The sequence below is a fragment of the Macrobrachium rosenbergii genome, chromosome 8, assembly GCF_040412425.1.
Source record: "Macrobrachium rosenbergii isolate ZJJX-2024 chromosome 8, ASM4041242v1, whole genome shotgun sequence".
In the NCBI taxonomy this organism is placed as follows: Eukaryota; Metazoa; Arthropoda; class Malacostraca; order Decapoda; family Palaemonidae; genus Macrobrachium; species Macrobrachium rosenbergii.
Genome location: NC_089748.1, coordinates 72,528,832 through 72,543,498, shown reverse-complemented (window position 1 = coordinate 72,543,498; position 14,667 = coordinate 72,528,832). Strand labels below are relative to the sequence as shown.

The window sequence follows — 14,667 nt, the reverse complement described above, 5'->3', positions numbered from 1 at the left end:
TTGTCAGTTCTAGTTCTGTTTGTGCTTCACACTTCATTTTTGCTCTTACTTTGAGGTAGGTAGTGTTGCTTGCATTCAGGTCATGCTCACACACACAAACTTAGATTGGTAACTCTTCTAGCAATTGCTTCACACAAACTCTGCTAAACACTGCTTGACTAGCTTTTCTCATCAGTTAGAGGCTAGGGGTGGTGCATCATGACGTGCACAAACTTCCAGCAGTTCTGTCCCTTTTAGTTCCTGTCATTCTTCAAAACAAACTACTTAACCAATGCTTGCTTTACCTCTGGTAACTTTGAAGATATTGCACGGTATAAGATCCATTACCTTTAGTTAAGAAAGATGATGAGCACCTGTGCACTTGCTGATTGTCCTATCCCAGGGGTAGCTTGACACCCTTCTCACTTCTCACACTGCTCTCTCTCAAAGCTGCACATGCATGCTACCCTGTTAACACTGTTCTGGGCATTTGCAAGGTTCATGATTTACCTTTGGAAAATTTACTTGGCTTGGACCATGCATGCTGCTTCCCTTCGTGTTCCCTCTCTTCTGTTTGGTGAATATCAAATATTTTGAATAATGATAATACTTTTGCTGTTGAAGAGGGTAGTATTCTTCCATTGTCAAGGAATATATTTACTGGTACCAAGCATTTTGGAGTAGAGCCTTCTTATGGTTTATCAACTATAACGTTGATTGATAAAGCTTAGCCTTCTACCTAGAAACAAACCCTTTGCAACATCTCATTCACTTGCAACAAGCATCACCCACCTTCCTCTTCTCTTGTCAGTGAACCTTGCACTTCTATAAACTTCTTAGGCCCCACAGCTGAAACTGAAATGATGCCTTGCATAATAACTAGACTGTTTTGCAGAATAGAAAATGAGGAAACAAGCCTGATGATTGAGAACTGAAAATTATAGGAAAGATTCCAAACAATCACCTAATTTTAGTGTGTCTGCTGTAGAGGCCTTGCACGTAAATCTTGATAGGCTGGAGAAATAAGTTGATAAAATGCTTCAAGGTGAACAAGCCAGTTTTAGAAAAGACAGGAGTTGCACAAAGCAAATATTTGTATTAGGACATTGTACAGGCTGTCCCCAGTTATCGGCGATCTGGTTTTGTGGCGATTGTCTAGTGACAACAATAACTGGATTTTTGGCACCGATAACCAAAAATTGGCGCTGATCCCCGCTTATTGGCACTGATATTCGTTGATTTTCGGTTAACATCACACCGTCGGGAACGGAATCCCCGCCGATAACCTGGACTGCCTGTACAGCAGTGTATGGAATTTAAAAAGTCCTGTCAGATAGCCTTTGTTAGATGAGCGTTCTGGAAGGTCTTGCATCACAATGGTATTCTCATTGAATATGTAAAGCTGATTGGGATTATCCTTAAAGTAGAATCAAAGTGATGTTGACTGAATCGTGTCAAGTGAATATGCAGTAAGTAGTGGTGCATTACAAAGTAATGTTATGTCACTGTTTGCTGTTTGTCCTTATCAGTTTTAAAATGGAAAAGATGGATGAGATATAAAAGGTTAAGACAGTAGTAACAATAGAAACATGGACAGACTTAGAATATTTAAATGATGCAGTTTTAATCAGAATATACTGTATATTAGAAAAACTTAAGTATTGAAGGCAAAGGATGTACAAGGGGATGAAATAACAGCAAATGGAGAAAAGATGAGGTTGAATCTTTCAAATAATTGGAAATGATGATAAGGTTCTTTCAAGTTGGATTAATAAAAGACTAAAAAAGGGAAAAGGAAAATCAGACTGAGTGAACTGAATAAGACTGGAAATCAAACAGACTGAAACTACATACAAAAGTATGATTATGCTGTATAAGTCTAGTAGAGTCTGTATTGCTATGTGGACATGAATCATGGGGTGACTATGATTTGCAAATAAAGCTGTGAGAATATTAGGAGTTAGATGCAGGATGGAGTTAGAAATGATACCATTAGGGAAATCATGTTGATTTGCAAATAAAGATCTAAGAATATTAGGAGTTGGATGCAGGATTTAGTTAGAAATGATACCATTAGGGAAATTTTGATGATAAGCAAATAAAGCTGTAAGAATATTAGGAGTTAGATGCAGGATGGAATTAGAAGTGATACCATAAGGGCAATTTTTGAAGTTCAATATGTAAATGAAATGATAAAAAGGGAGTTGGAGATAGCTTGAAATTTCCATACAAACTCTCTGAGAATAGGTCAAGATAGTGTTAGCTGAGCTCCTATGGGCACCAGAATACTAGGAAGACCCAGACATACTTTGATGAGAGCTATGAATAGGGAGACTGGAGATAAGGAGAGATTTACGGTAGATAAAGCACAGGAAAGACATGAATGATTGAATCTCACAAAAGTGCCTTACATCACACAGCATGTATTTGATGAGGATAATTATGAACAGTTATATCCAGTACAGTCTCCCTGAGTGGGAATCTAGTGAAAAGATAAAATAGGCAAATCTGAACAATAGGAAGTCTGCATATGATTTGGAAATCAGATAGATTGAAATTGCATATGAAAGTAAGATTACACATTAAGTATAATCAGTATTGCTATGTGGACATTTATCATACTATGACCATGAAAGTACTAAATATCTACAAGATTTTTTGATTTTAGAATAAATCTTTAAGAAGAATATTGGGAGTCAGATGGTGGGATAGAGTGAGAAATGGTATCCTAAGGGAAATTACATTAACCCTATATGTAAATGAGATAACTATGAAGGGGAGATAGAGATGTCTTGGACACATTCTTTTCACCCCATAGAAATTAATAAGTGATAGTCAGCTAGACTCCTGAGGTAACCAGAAAAGTTGGAAGATTGAAACCTACGAGGATGAGAACTGAGATAAGAGGCTGGAGATTTGTGGAATTTAAAGTATAGGGAGACATGAGTGGCTCAGTTTCACAGTTTGGGTGATGTTGATGACTCATAATGAGATGATATTAATTGAAATAAAGAAAGTGCCATTTGTTTTTGTGATAACTGTAGAGGTAAGCAGTACATTACAGTGACTGTATTTTATATATTTTATAATGCTTCTCTTTTTCAGACTGGTCTTTTGTAGTTACCAAGTTCTGTACAGTGTAAAGATATATTTTGAGAATGGGAGATACTGGTAGTATTTACAAGTTGCGTTGTAATTTGTTTGGTCATTCCAAAGATGTCAGAGCAGTATCTGTAACCCCTGATGGCCATGTTCTCACCGCATCAAGGGATTCCACTGCTCGGCTGTGGGGTCCTATGCCTGACAGGTAAATTGGAAGGTTTTAATATTTTTGTAACAGTTTACCATACTGTAATATCCTGAAATATTTTAGCACAAACCAGTTACTTTTATGATTAACTTAATGTGCTTTTGATGGGTTGTCTGACCATCCTGCAAACAATGTGGATGTTGGGAGAAGGGCACATTGATTTGTAATAAGGAGTTAAAAAAAAATAAAGTTTAGAAAAATTTTGTTTATCGGGGCACAAAAAACCCATTACTTATGATTACCTGAGTTGCTATTTAAGTGGGAGGAATTGTGCTTCTCTTCAGAAGTTGACCTTTGGGCACTTGGAGCCAGTAAACTATTGAAAGGAACTACAGTACTGTACAGTACTTCTAAGTCTGGAAGTTATGAGAACTAACATGGGGACATAACTTGGGTTAGTGCCATGTTAGTGCAACTGTGGGCTCTACCAAGCAGGGCTGATCCAACAGAAAACCAGAATTACTTCCTCTCAATATGTATTGTAGACAGCTCAGTACCCAAGCTTCCCACACTGAGTAGAGGTGGCTAGGGTCAGAAAGGAGAGGAAAAGGAGTCAGATTGAGAATATTCTTATTCCTTCTGAAAGGAAGTGATAACATAGGACAATAGGACCAGTAAAGAAGAAGTCTAAGGATTTATTTGCTAGGTTCCATAGGTAAAAAAATACAAAGGTATGGATAGTTTTGCTCCAGTTAGGTGAGGATTACCTTGTTGAGGCACTCTCATTTTGATGGAACAGTGAATACTCATATCTCTCCTCTCTCTCTCTCTCTCTCTCTCTCTCTACCCTAGCCTACAAGAGTTGTTAAACAGATTTAGGTACCTAATTTACAGTACTGCCTATGTCAAGGTATGCACATCCATCTGTTTCTTTTTGTTCAGTTTAAGGCTCAAACATAGGTCATACAGTGTGGGATAGCTGTTTTACTACCATGAGACAAAGTTGATAATCAAGCTAACTTCCATATTCCTTTTAAAAGCTGGAAAGGTGTATACAACCCTAACTTCAAATTTTTTAAGCAGAATGCCTGACCTTGGGATGTATAATCTCTTTGGATGACTTACCCAAGTCAATATGAAGTAGGGTTTGTTCCTACAAGGATAAAAACTTTAGCCTTGGGTGTGTTTTGGTCAACTGCTCAGTGGATGATTGTGAATCCAAGAGGAAGAAAGGGCCACAGTCAGTGTCTTTTAAGGGCAGCAGGCTCCTTTTTCCCTGACTGGTCTTTGACGGCAATCCCTCGCTTTGACTCCTTCAACCGCTGATGAGGATGGTGCCTGTTCTCTCTCCTCTTGCTTGATCCCGAAGGGGTTGCATAACATTGAGGCTAGATGAGACTGACCTGAATACTCCTGGGATGGGACTTTGGATGTTGTGATGGCTATCCTTATAAAATCCACTGACCACTCCTCTGTTCTCACTTCCGCTTCTGTTGTGCTCTGAGGCATCCTGGTGAGGCTTAGGTACTCATCACCTTTCTCAGTCTCAGTGGATGCTTGTGCTTTAGCAGTAACTTCTCCTGCTGGGATCCACATTGTTGATGTTCTGCTGTAGTTCCAGTCCCTTCAAGGATGTGTGCTTCAACTCTGTCCTTGGTGTGCCTCAGAGGAGATGGAGAGAATTGTGCACGTAAGATGTAGAAGCAGCCCTATTTTTATATAAGTAAAATAAAATTTTAAAATTCATAGGTAATGCTTCTAAGTTTAGTGCTGGTGACTGGTCCCTCCCACTAATGGGAATACCAGGAACGACTTGGCAGACAACCTTATTCTGTTTCTGCCAGTGCTTGAGTAAACACCAAGTGTCAATGGCAGCTTTGTTCTTAAATTTGCCAGTTGGAAACTGGATTTTGATGAAGTATTATCGCTGATTTCGGGTAGCCTTCAAGCCTACAGCTTTCAGGATTAGTATTTTATTGTTTCGTTATTTAGATCTCATACGATTTTATCATATTTTGCTACAGTAGCGAATTCGCAGTCAAATTGTTTAACTCCCGGTAGTGTAGTTTACCACCTTTACTGGGTAATTTAATAAAATGTAAACATTGCGTTCATTTCCAGACCAATATTTACAGTAATGAATTACTTATCTGCAGGTCTCAATTAATGTTTGTTAGGATTTGAGACATGTCTGTATGATGATATTCAGTGTACGTAAACTATTGTCAGTATAGGTTAACTTTCCTTTTCCGAATAGCGTAATAATGTAAATATTGTGTTGCTACCAGGGTGACATTTTTGGTAGTGAATACATATCTGAAAGTCTCAGTGTTCGATAGGATTTAAGATGTCTGTATGATATTACTCAGTGTACTTTGAACTATGTCATTAAAGGTTAACTTTTCTTTTTTCAAGTAGCATAAAAACTGAAATGTTGTGCTCACTACCTTATTTACTGATTAGCGTAATATAACAAAAATACAGTATTGCGTTCTCTACCGAACCAATATTTTTGGTAATGAATACATATCTGCAGTCTCGAATTATGTTGGTTAGGATTTGAGATATGTTTATATGATGGTACTCTGTGTATGTACTTCATAACATTTGTCTGTAAAGAATTAATTGGACATCTTATTATTAAACTTTCCTTTGCAGAGAACTGACATGTGTAAGGACAAGAATGCAGTAGGAGAGAATTGTGCATAATGTTTTGGTTACGATGAGCTTTAGGAAAAGGAGACATTCTCAACAGCCGAGAACCATGCTCTGGTACTTGCTTCGGCAGTACAGTACATATACTAAACAAGGATGACTTGAATCGAGAAGAGTTTCACATTTTTAGCTTATACTAAGAGTGCCCAGTAGTGCTCGCCAGCCCGAGCTACTAGCACAACTGGTGCCAACTGCAGAGTGCTCGGCACCAGCTATTAGGTGATTAGCGCTTGCTCTTGCCGCTCTCGAGTGCTCGGCACCAGTTACTGAGATCCTGGCACCAACTCTCTCCCACTGCTGACCCCCGTGCCTTTTATATCCACTTGCTCCTGCACCTGGCTCCCTCGCTTCCTTCGTTTGCCATTGCCAGTCTTATATCTGGGTTAACAGAAGTTAACCTTATAGAGTGAAGTGTTGTACAGTGGAGGAGTTGGCAACTCATCTCCTGATTCTCCAGGACAAAGGTCCCTGTCAGACTCCCCAGCACCAGGGAGGAGGCATAATGGAAGTCCAAGGGAGGTCGGGGGTTTCCACATCAGTAGTTGCCCCCTCGGTTGAGCCTGTTGTCCAGTCCCAGGTATCGACAGACAGCCACTGGTAAGGCGTCTTGATGGATGTGTAGTGGGGGAGGCGGCTGCTCCTAGATGGAGGTCCCTGTCTGACTCCCCTAAACCTGGGAGGAGGCAAACCGGAGAGCCAAGGGAGGTTGGTGGAATTTGCCCACAACCGGTCCCAACAGACAGCCACTGGAAAAGTGTCTTACTGGATGTGTAGTGTAGGAGGTGGCTATCCAGCCCTATCATTTCTCCTAAGCCCAGTCCCTGTCAGACTCCGTTAAACCTGGGAGGAGGCATACTGTCGGTCCTTGGGAGTCCGAAGGGGTTTTGCCTCCGGGTAGTTGCCCCTCACTCGAGCCTGCTGTCTGCAGGTGTCGACGGACAGCCAGTGGAAAGCATCCATAGAGATGTGCTTATATTCTAGTGATACTCCATTGTAGACAAAGGTGCCGATGGCATTTTTTCTAGTGAATATCAGCCGTTGAAGAGGCACTTTTCAGATGATAGTTGCTCTTCTCTGCTCTCCTGTAATGTCTCAGGGAGCAGGAGTGTAGTCCACACTTTTTTGTATACTTCTGGGACAGTCTTGAACTTTTGTCTCCTGAACTTTAGGTTGCGGAACGCCAGTATTGCCACCAAGCGGAACATAAGTGCCCAATAGCGTCTGAGTGCCTATTAGTGCCCGAATTTCCAATAGTGCCCTATAACGCCAGAGCTCATCTTCATATAGAGCTCCCAGCACTAACCCTTATGCGTCTGGCGCCATCCTACTAGTGGCTGACGCCAGTCTCTAGCTTGGCGCCTGTCTCTGAAGAACAAACTGATGTTCTTTTTTAAGCGCAATTTCCATTTGAACGCCTAGCTCCGGTCTTCAAGTGGCCGGCTCTAGTCTCTGATCATCGGGTGTCCTTCAGCATTGGACTCCCTCCTTTGGGTACCTTACAACTGCTCTCAGGCAGTTTTGTCTCTTTTCAGCCTGTTCCACCTTTGCCTAGAGTTCCAGATGGGCCAAATTGCTCCCTTTTGTGACATCAATTAGTGTCTCAGAGCACTGTCCTTTGCAGACAAGGACTTTTGTTTACGAATTTATGAGCTTGTTTGAAGAAAGCTGTCACTTCTACAGGGAGTTGGGAGTCTTAACTTTGGTTTTTTAGGGAGCAAGACAATTGTTTTTTGTCCTTCTCTCCCTCTGATGCTTAGACTGAGTTAGTCCTCCTGGCTGAAGTTCTTGTCAAAATTCTGAAGTAAGGGTCCTTCTTGACTGACATCAGGAGCAGGGGCTAATAAGATAGGAGTCTCTCAAGTGTTGCCAAGAGACATCGCTTCGCAGCTACTTTGAGACAGCATATATCCTCGGTCTGTTTTTTTCCTTTGGTATGATGATATCTTCCCTCCTGAGTATTCTTTTTTGAAAAAAATTTTTCTTGGACTCTCAGGCAAAAGGAAGCACCATGAACCCTCTCTCTAGCGGGGCCCGTTCCCGAGTGCCTGATCATCTTCAGAGCTCCTGACACCAGCTTTCTGGCGCCTGGCGCCGAATCCCGAGAGCCTGACACCTGTTCCAGAGCAGTTAGCTCTTTCTAGTCATACTAGGCTCCCACCGCTGAATGCCTAGTTCCTTTTCGCAAAATTTTTTTTTAGGGCATTGTGTTGGACTGCAGCAGAAGTCGTCACTCCTGGTTTTGTTAAGACCATTGTTATTCCATGGCCAGGCTTTTGTGTATCTTATGGACTTTCCAAGTTTCTATAAGTTTGTCAGATATCTGGTTAGATACAGTTGCGCATATGTTGTCAGTCTGTACGAGGTGTCATCGAGTCCACACAAGGTGTTATCACTTTAAGAAGTTTATCCTGCCCTGATGACCACGTGTCCGTGGCTGTCAAGTATCGACAGGGTTGGCAACTAGCCCACTTAGTTGCCTGTGAGTCTGCACAGGGTTCTACAAGTTTGTATAATCCTGTTGACAATTCTCTTGGGGAACGAACCTTCACATGTATGCCAGAGAGATGAGAGCCATTTGCTTAAGGTTTCAGTTCTTCTTGACCCTTGCTTACTCTAGGACTGCAGTATTCCTTTAGACAAGGTCACAGTCCTTACTTTTTTACATTAACTCTTGCCACCAAGCGACAAGAGAGTTTTTCTGCAGACGATAAATCGAGTTTTTCTTAGTCCAACTGGAAATAATATCGGACTGAGCCATCAGAAACTCACTCTTTGGACCTAGAATCCCCTGAACTGTCGGGTTATGTGCTTCTTTTGGGCAGGCTGATCTTGACTGTCTGCCACCTTAAAGGAATCTCCTAGTATGGGTAACAGACACTATACTGCAAGGTCGTTCCAACCTGGACCTCTAAGATCTTCCATTGTTCGGCATAGTCAAGGAAGGGCTGAACTTTTTCAGGCTCTTCACAACGTTATGACGTTCCTCGTAGCCCTGTCCTGAGCCATAATTTATGGTTCCTGAATTGCTATGGTTGATTGGTGGACTTGCCAAGAATCCTTGCACTATTCGTTTCTTCTCAAATAACCTCACTTTGAGACACCACCAAGGGTGGTCTCTTATGCAGACAGGCTTTGGGCTGTCCGGGTGCTTGTCATGAAGGAGGGGTTTTTTCAGAGGTGCTACAAGAGATATTTGAAAGATGCAGACGTCATCTTCTAGCTCAGTCTAACCATCTAAGTGAATGATGTTCCGAATCAGGTGTCTCAGACTTTTAAATTTCTTCTTCTGAGACACATGATTCGGTGGCAGCATTGCCTTTTTTATCGATACTGTAAACCCCTTGTATTCGCAGGGGATGCGTACCACACCCCCCTGGCGAGTAGCTAAAATCCGCTAATACTTAGAACCCTTCTAAAAACACTTAGAACTGCCTATTTTGATCGTTCAAACACACAAAAAAACTAAAAATGTTTATACAGGTATTATCCTACTTACGATGGGGTTAGGTTCCAAAAATCCCATCATTTGTTGGAAAAAACGTATGGAGGTTCATGCAGAGTGACTTATGATAAGTCATTACAAAGAGAAATTGAATAACAAATAAGAATTAGCTTAGCCTATACTATAGTATATTGTATACAGTACATATAAGGTAGCCTAGCCTACATTATACTGTACTCTATATTCACATATTAATATCGTATTATACAAACATCAACATAACGAATATGCATCTTTTCCATGGCTCTTTTAAAATGGTATGCTTTAATTCACTGTATCCAATATTATTGTATATATTCTTATATTGCTTTTGTGTTATAAATTGTGATCATAGTGATCAGTGTTTTGGTTTGGAAATCGATTACTTGGTAAGTTTACTTCGCCGTATTCAACTCAGTTCAGAGCGCTTTTCTTGCCTCTAATTAGCGTAAATGAATCCCTAGATACTTTATTTATATCGGGCAAGGTTATTTTTCATTATACCAAGTGTTTTTAAGTTGAAATATAACTTGAATACGTCTCGTTGTGAAATTAATTTAGCTTTTTTTTTTTTTGTTAATAGATGATGTAGGCAGTTTTGGGGAGCGTGTTTTGTGTAAAAAAAAATCAAGATACCATTCGCTATTTTCACTTGATTTCATCATAATACGAGTTTCACGTATTTATCGATTATTGGCATAAAAATAGCAGTAATGTGTTTTTCATGCCCAGTAGTTTTGATTAAAATAATTTCTCTCCAATTTTAATTACGGCGAGTTTCATCCATGTTGCCGATGCACAATAATTTACAGTATAGTCATTAGCAGCTTGAACATTGTTTTCTCAGCTTCAGCTACAACTTGCAGCTTAAATTTAGCAATATGTTTCCTTGCCGATCTTTTATCGATACCGAATAAGGGTATAATGTAAAATATATCAGTCCTATTCCACTTAACGTCATTTGTAACATAACTACAGTAATTGTTTACTACTGTACGATGGTTGAAATACAAGTAAAATGGCTGTTGTTATCCAATTCGGTTATGAGCAAAACAACAGTTTCTTGTTCAGTTGTTTATGGCTGTACGCATTTACGCAAGAGGGTAACGTTACTAACAATACTTTTATCATTCTCTTTTACTTTTTTAATTAGAGGATGGGATAAAGAGGTGGAGAAAAAGAAGTTGGTCTTTTGTAATTTGGTGTCTCTCGCTGCTGCCTGTGCTCATGTGAAATTTAAAAACATTTTATAAATATTGTCATATCGGTATTAATTGCTTACCCCATCGCAAAATTGAATTATCATAACTCGAGCACTACCTGGGTACCTGAGTATTTTAATAGTTTTATCACGAAAAGTGCATTTAGTCATGAAAATGGTGTGAAAATACTGTACAGTAATTAGTGAATACTGCTCAGTGAAAAACACAGCGAATGGCCGAATTTTCAGCAAATAATGCATGTATATGTTCCATAGAGAAATCCGCGAGTAGGTGATTTCGCAAATCATGAGAACGCGAACACGGGAGGTTTACTGTACCCCCTTTAGGGGTATCGAGCTACGTCCGACTCAGCAACGTGGTTTGCTCTTTTACCCTGGGGTTTTTTAACGTAGAATGAGGACCCTTTCTCGACCTGGAACTGTTCTCTCCGTCTCAAGAACTTAATGGAAGAGAAGACGGTCTTGACAGCCTGGGACAGTGCTCTGGGCTCCCAGGAGCACCCTCCAGCCTGAGCCTTTACCTCATCAGACTTCCGGCTTGCCTGGCACCAGCTATGCCCTGAGCTCTTAGGAATGCCCACCAGCTCCCAACCGATTAGTTATCTGGCGCCCAGCTCATCTGGCTTAACCTAAATCTTGGCGCCAGCTCAGTGCGCCCGGCACTTGGTGCCAGCTTCCAATCATCTGGCACCAGTCTCCCAACATCTTTGGCTCTAGGAAAGAGTAGGAAACTCTCTTTTCTGTTGGAGTTTTCAGGTATTACTTAAGCAGGATTGGAAGCACAGGGGGCCATACATAACCTTTAGTGTTCTGACAAGGACCCTTTTTTTGCCCTCTAAGAATGCATTGTTCTTCTTCATGTATGGACTTGGTCTATGAGACTATTTCTAGTTTCAGGAGAGCATTGGGCCTACTTTTAAGTGAAAGCTAAAGACGTCAGAACAACTACTGTACTTCATTAGCCATCATGCATATATGCCCCTTACATCCATCCTACAATCAGCTTATTGGAAGTGTAATCAATTTTTGCTTCTCACCTCTTCAGAAAAGTTTAAACCGTGTTAAAAAATTTTGCGGTACCTTGCGATTATTAGTAACTTGGCATCGCAGAAGGAAGCATAGGATTTTCTCTTACTGTCTCTATACCTTGTAGTAAGGTGCCGAGTTTTGTGAGAACTTGGGGGTACAATGTACCTGGAGCACCCACCACTCAGTGGATGGGTTGTGGTCTTTATTTCAGTGCAGGTGACAGTGTTACCTGGTTTTTTATTGTGGTACTGCACCCAGGGACAAGGGCACTTTTTGAAGCTTTTGCTAGCCTTTGGTTAACTCCTTCGCTGCAAAACTTCCAATTATGCTTTGCTAGCCAGAGGACTTCTCCTTTGCTGCAAAGCTCCCACGTAAGTAGCATATGCTCCTGGCTATACTGTCACATCGCTAACAGGTTAAGTTGGGCACCAACCAGAGGCAGTTTTCTACTGCAGGCTCTCTTAACTAAAAAGGAACAACAAGTATTGTTTTCAGTGCTAACAACTGTTTTTATTTCAAATTCATTACATGTCTTAATGTTTTGGAGTAGATTATGTCCATGTATTCCACCTTTTGTCAATGTGGGAATCAACTATGTAATTACTTGGTAAGTTACTTATATAAAAAATGTTATTTTCATAATAAAATAAATTTTTGAACATACTTTCCTGGTAGTTATATATATAGCTTAAGTCCCTGACATCACGGCAGAATTTCAAAAACTCGCGGCAATCGCCGATCGGGTAGTCAGGTGATCCACCTGTGCGCCCTCTACCCAGGTAACTGGAACCATTCTACATATTCCTCAGATCTTCCATGCCCCTAGTCTCTAGAGGGGAGGAGGGTGGGAATTTAATTATATATAACTACCAGGTAAGTATGTTCAAAAATTTATTTTATTGTGAAAATAACATTTGCAAACATCTAACTGACCTGGTAGTTATATATATAGCTGATTGACACCTTTGGTGGAGGGTCAGAGACAGCTAACATCGTTGGAATTGAAATAGTAAAAATTTGCAAAACCAACTAAAGGTTCCTACCTGTTAAGGAAGCTGACTTCATTGTTTTCCTGCCTCATTATGTCTGCATTCCTTAAGAGATCCAGCGATCCACCCAGGGGCTGAAAAAATCTCTAGGGTTGTCAACCGATTATATAACCTCTATGTGACTAGACCTCCTTTTAATACCCTTGTTCGGCGCTACCAAGGAACAAACGACCACCTGACTAAAAGAACTGAAGTAAAGGATACTATTTAAAAACTGTCTGCTAATGATTGCGGAAGGATGCATCCAGCCTTGAAACAACCATAAACAACATCTTAGTTCCAAGGAAGAAAAAGGGTATTGGGTTATGAGATTGTAGGGGTAGCCCTTTCTCCCACTACTGAATTTGCAGCTACAAATGGACCCAGCGTGTAGCAGTCTTCGTATAAAGTCTGGACCTGTTTAAGGTAGTGTGAGGCAAAAACAGACTTGCTCCTCCGGAAAGTCGTATCCAAGATACTCTGGAGGGATCTATTTTGTTTAAAAGCTACAGAGGTTGCTACCGCTCTGACTTCGTGTGTTTTAACTTTCAGAATTTTGTGGTCTGCTTCCCTACATTCTGAATGAGCTTCTTTTATTAATTGTCTGATAAAAAAGGACAGAGCATTCTTAGACATTTGTAAAGAGGGTTTTTTGACTGAGCACCAAAGCCCTTCTGAGTTCCCTCGTAAGTCTTTTGTCCTTTCTAGATAATATTTTAGAGCTCTTACTGGGCACAGAGCTCTTTCTATTTCCTCACCTGTGATATCCGTCAGGTTCGGAATCTCGAACTCTTTGGGCCAGGGTTGCTTTGTCTTGTCTAAAACCTATAGCTTTGCTAAAAGCATGAATCTCACTTACTCGTTTTGCAGTGGCTAGGCTGACTAGGAAAAGCGTTTTCATGGTGAGATCTTTTAAGGATGTCTTATGTAAAGGTTCGAATCTATCACTAGTGAGGAACCTCAGGACCGCGTCTAGGTTCCAAGCTGGTGATTTTTGTACCCTCTCCTTAGATGTTTCGAAGGATCTGAGAAGGTCCTGGAGATCCCTGTTGTTAGACAGGTCTAAGTTCCTGTGTCTAAAGACCGATGCTAACATACTTCTATACCCTTTAATGATCGAAGTTGAAAATTTAAGATTCTTCCTAAGATGAAGAAGGAAGTGTGCTATCTGAGTCACAGAGGTACTGGAAGAGGATACAGAGTTGTTCTTGCACCATCCTCTAAAAATTTCCCACTTGGATTGGTATACCTTAATGGTGGAAGACCTCCTTGCTCTTGCGATCGCGCTAGCTGCCTCCTTCGAAAAGCCTCTAGCTCTTGTGAGTTTTTCGATAGTCTGAAGGCAGTCATGTGTAGCTCTTGGAGGTTTTGGTGATACCTTTCCAAATGGGGTTGTTTGAGTAGATCTACTCTTAGCGGAAGTTTTCTCGGGGTGTCCACTATCCATTCCAGTACCTCTGTGAACCAATCTCTTGTCGGCCAGTAAGGAGCCACTAGGGTCATTCTGGTGCCCTTGTGCGACACGAACCTCTGCAGTACCTTGTGGATTATTTTGAAAGGTGGGAATGCATATACGTCCAAATTGGACCAGTCCATGAGGAACGCGTCTATGTAAGCAGCGTCGGGATCCGGAACGGGAGAACAGTAAGTCTCTATCCTCTGTCTGTGCTGTGGTGAAAAGGTCTATGCACGGTCGCCCCCAAATCCACCACATGCTCTTGCAGACGTCCTGATGTAGCATCCATTCTGTGGACAGGACTTGATCTTTCCTGCTCAGCATGTCTGCTCTTACATTTCTCTCCCCTTGAATAAAGCGGGTTAGTAGTTTCACGTTCTTCTCCTTCGCCCAGAGAAGAAGCTCTCTTGCTGTCTCGTATAGAGACTTGGAGTGAGTGCCCCCTTGTTTGCTGATGTAGGCCAGCGCTGTTGTGTTGTCGGAGTTGACCTGCACCACTTTGTTTAT

The 14,667-nt window shown here is 41.1% G+C and overlaps 1 protein-coding gene across 3 annotated transcripts in view; it reads left to right on the top strand.

The window, feature by feature from the left end:
- Plap (phospholipase A2 activator protein) overlaps positions 1-14,667 on the top strand; it is a 108,356-nt gene that overhangs the window by 14,963 nt on the left and 78,726 nt on the right. For all 3 annotated transcript variants that reach the window (XM_067108011.1, XM_067108012.1, XM_067108013.1), the window contains exon 2: positions 3,085-3,286. In XM_067108011.1, coding sequence (XP_066964112.1) covers positions 3,138-3,286 — 149 coding nt within the window. In that variant the 5' untranslated portion in view covers positions 3,085-3,137. The remainder of the gene's footprint in view (positions 1-3,084; positions 3,287-14,667) is intronic.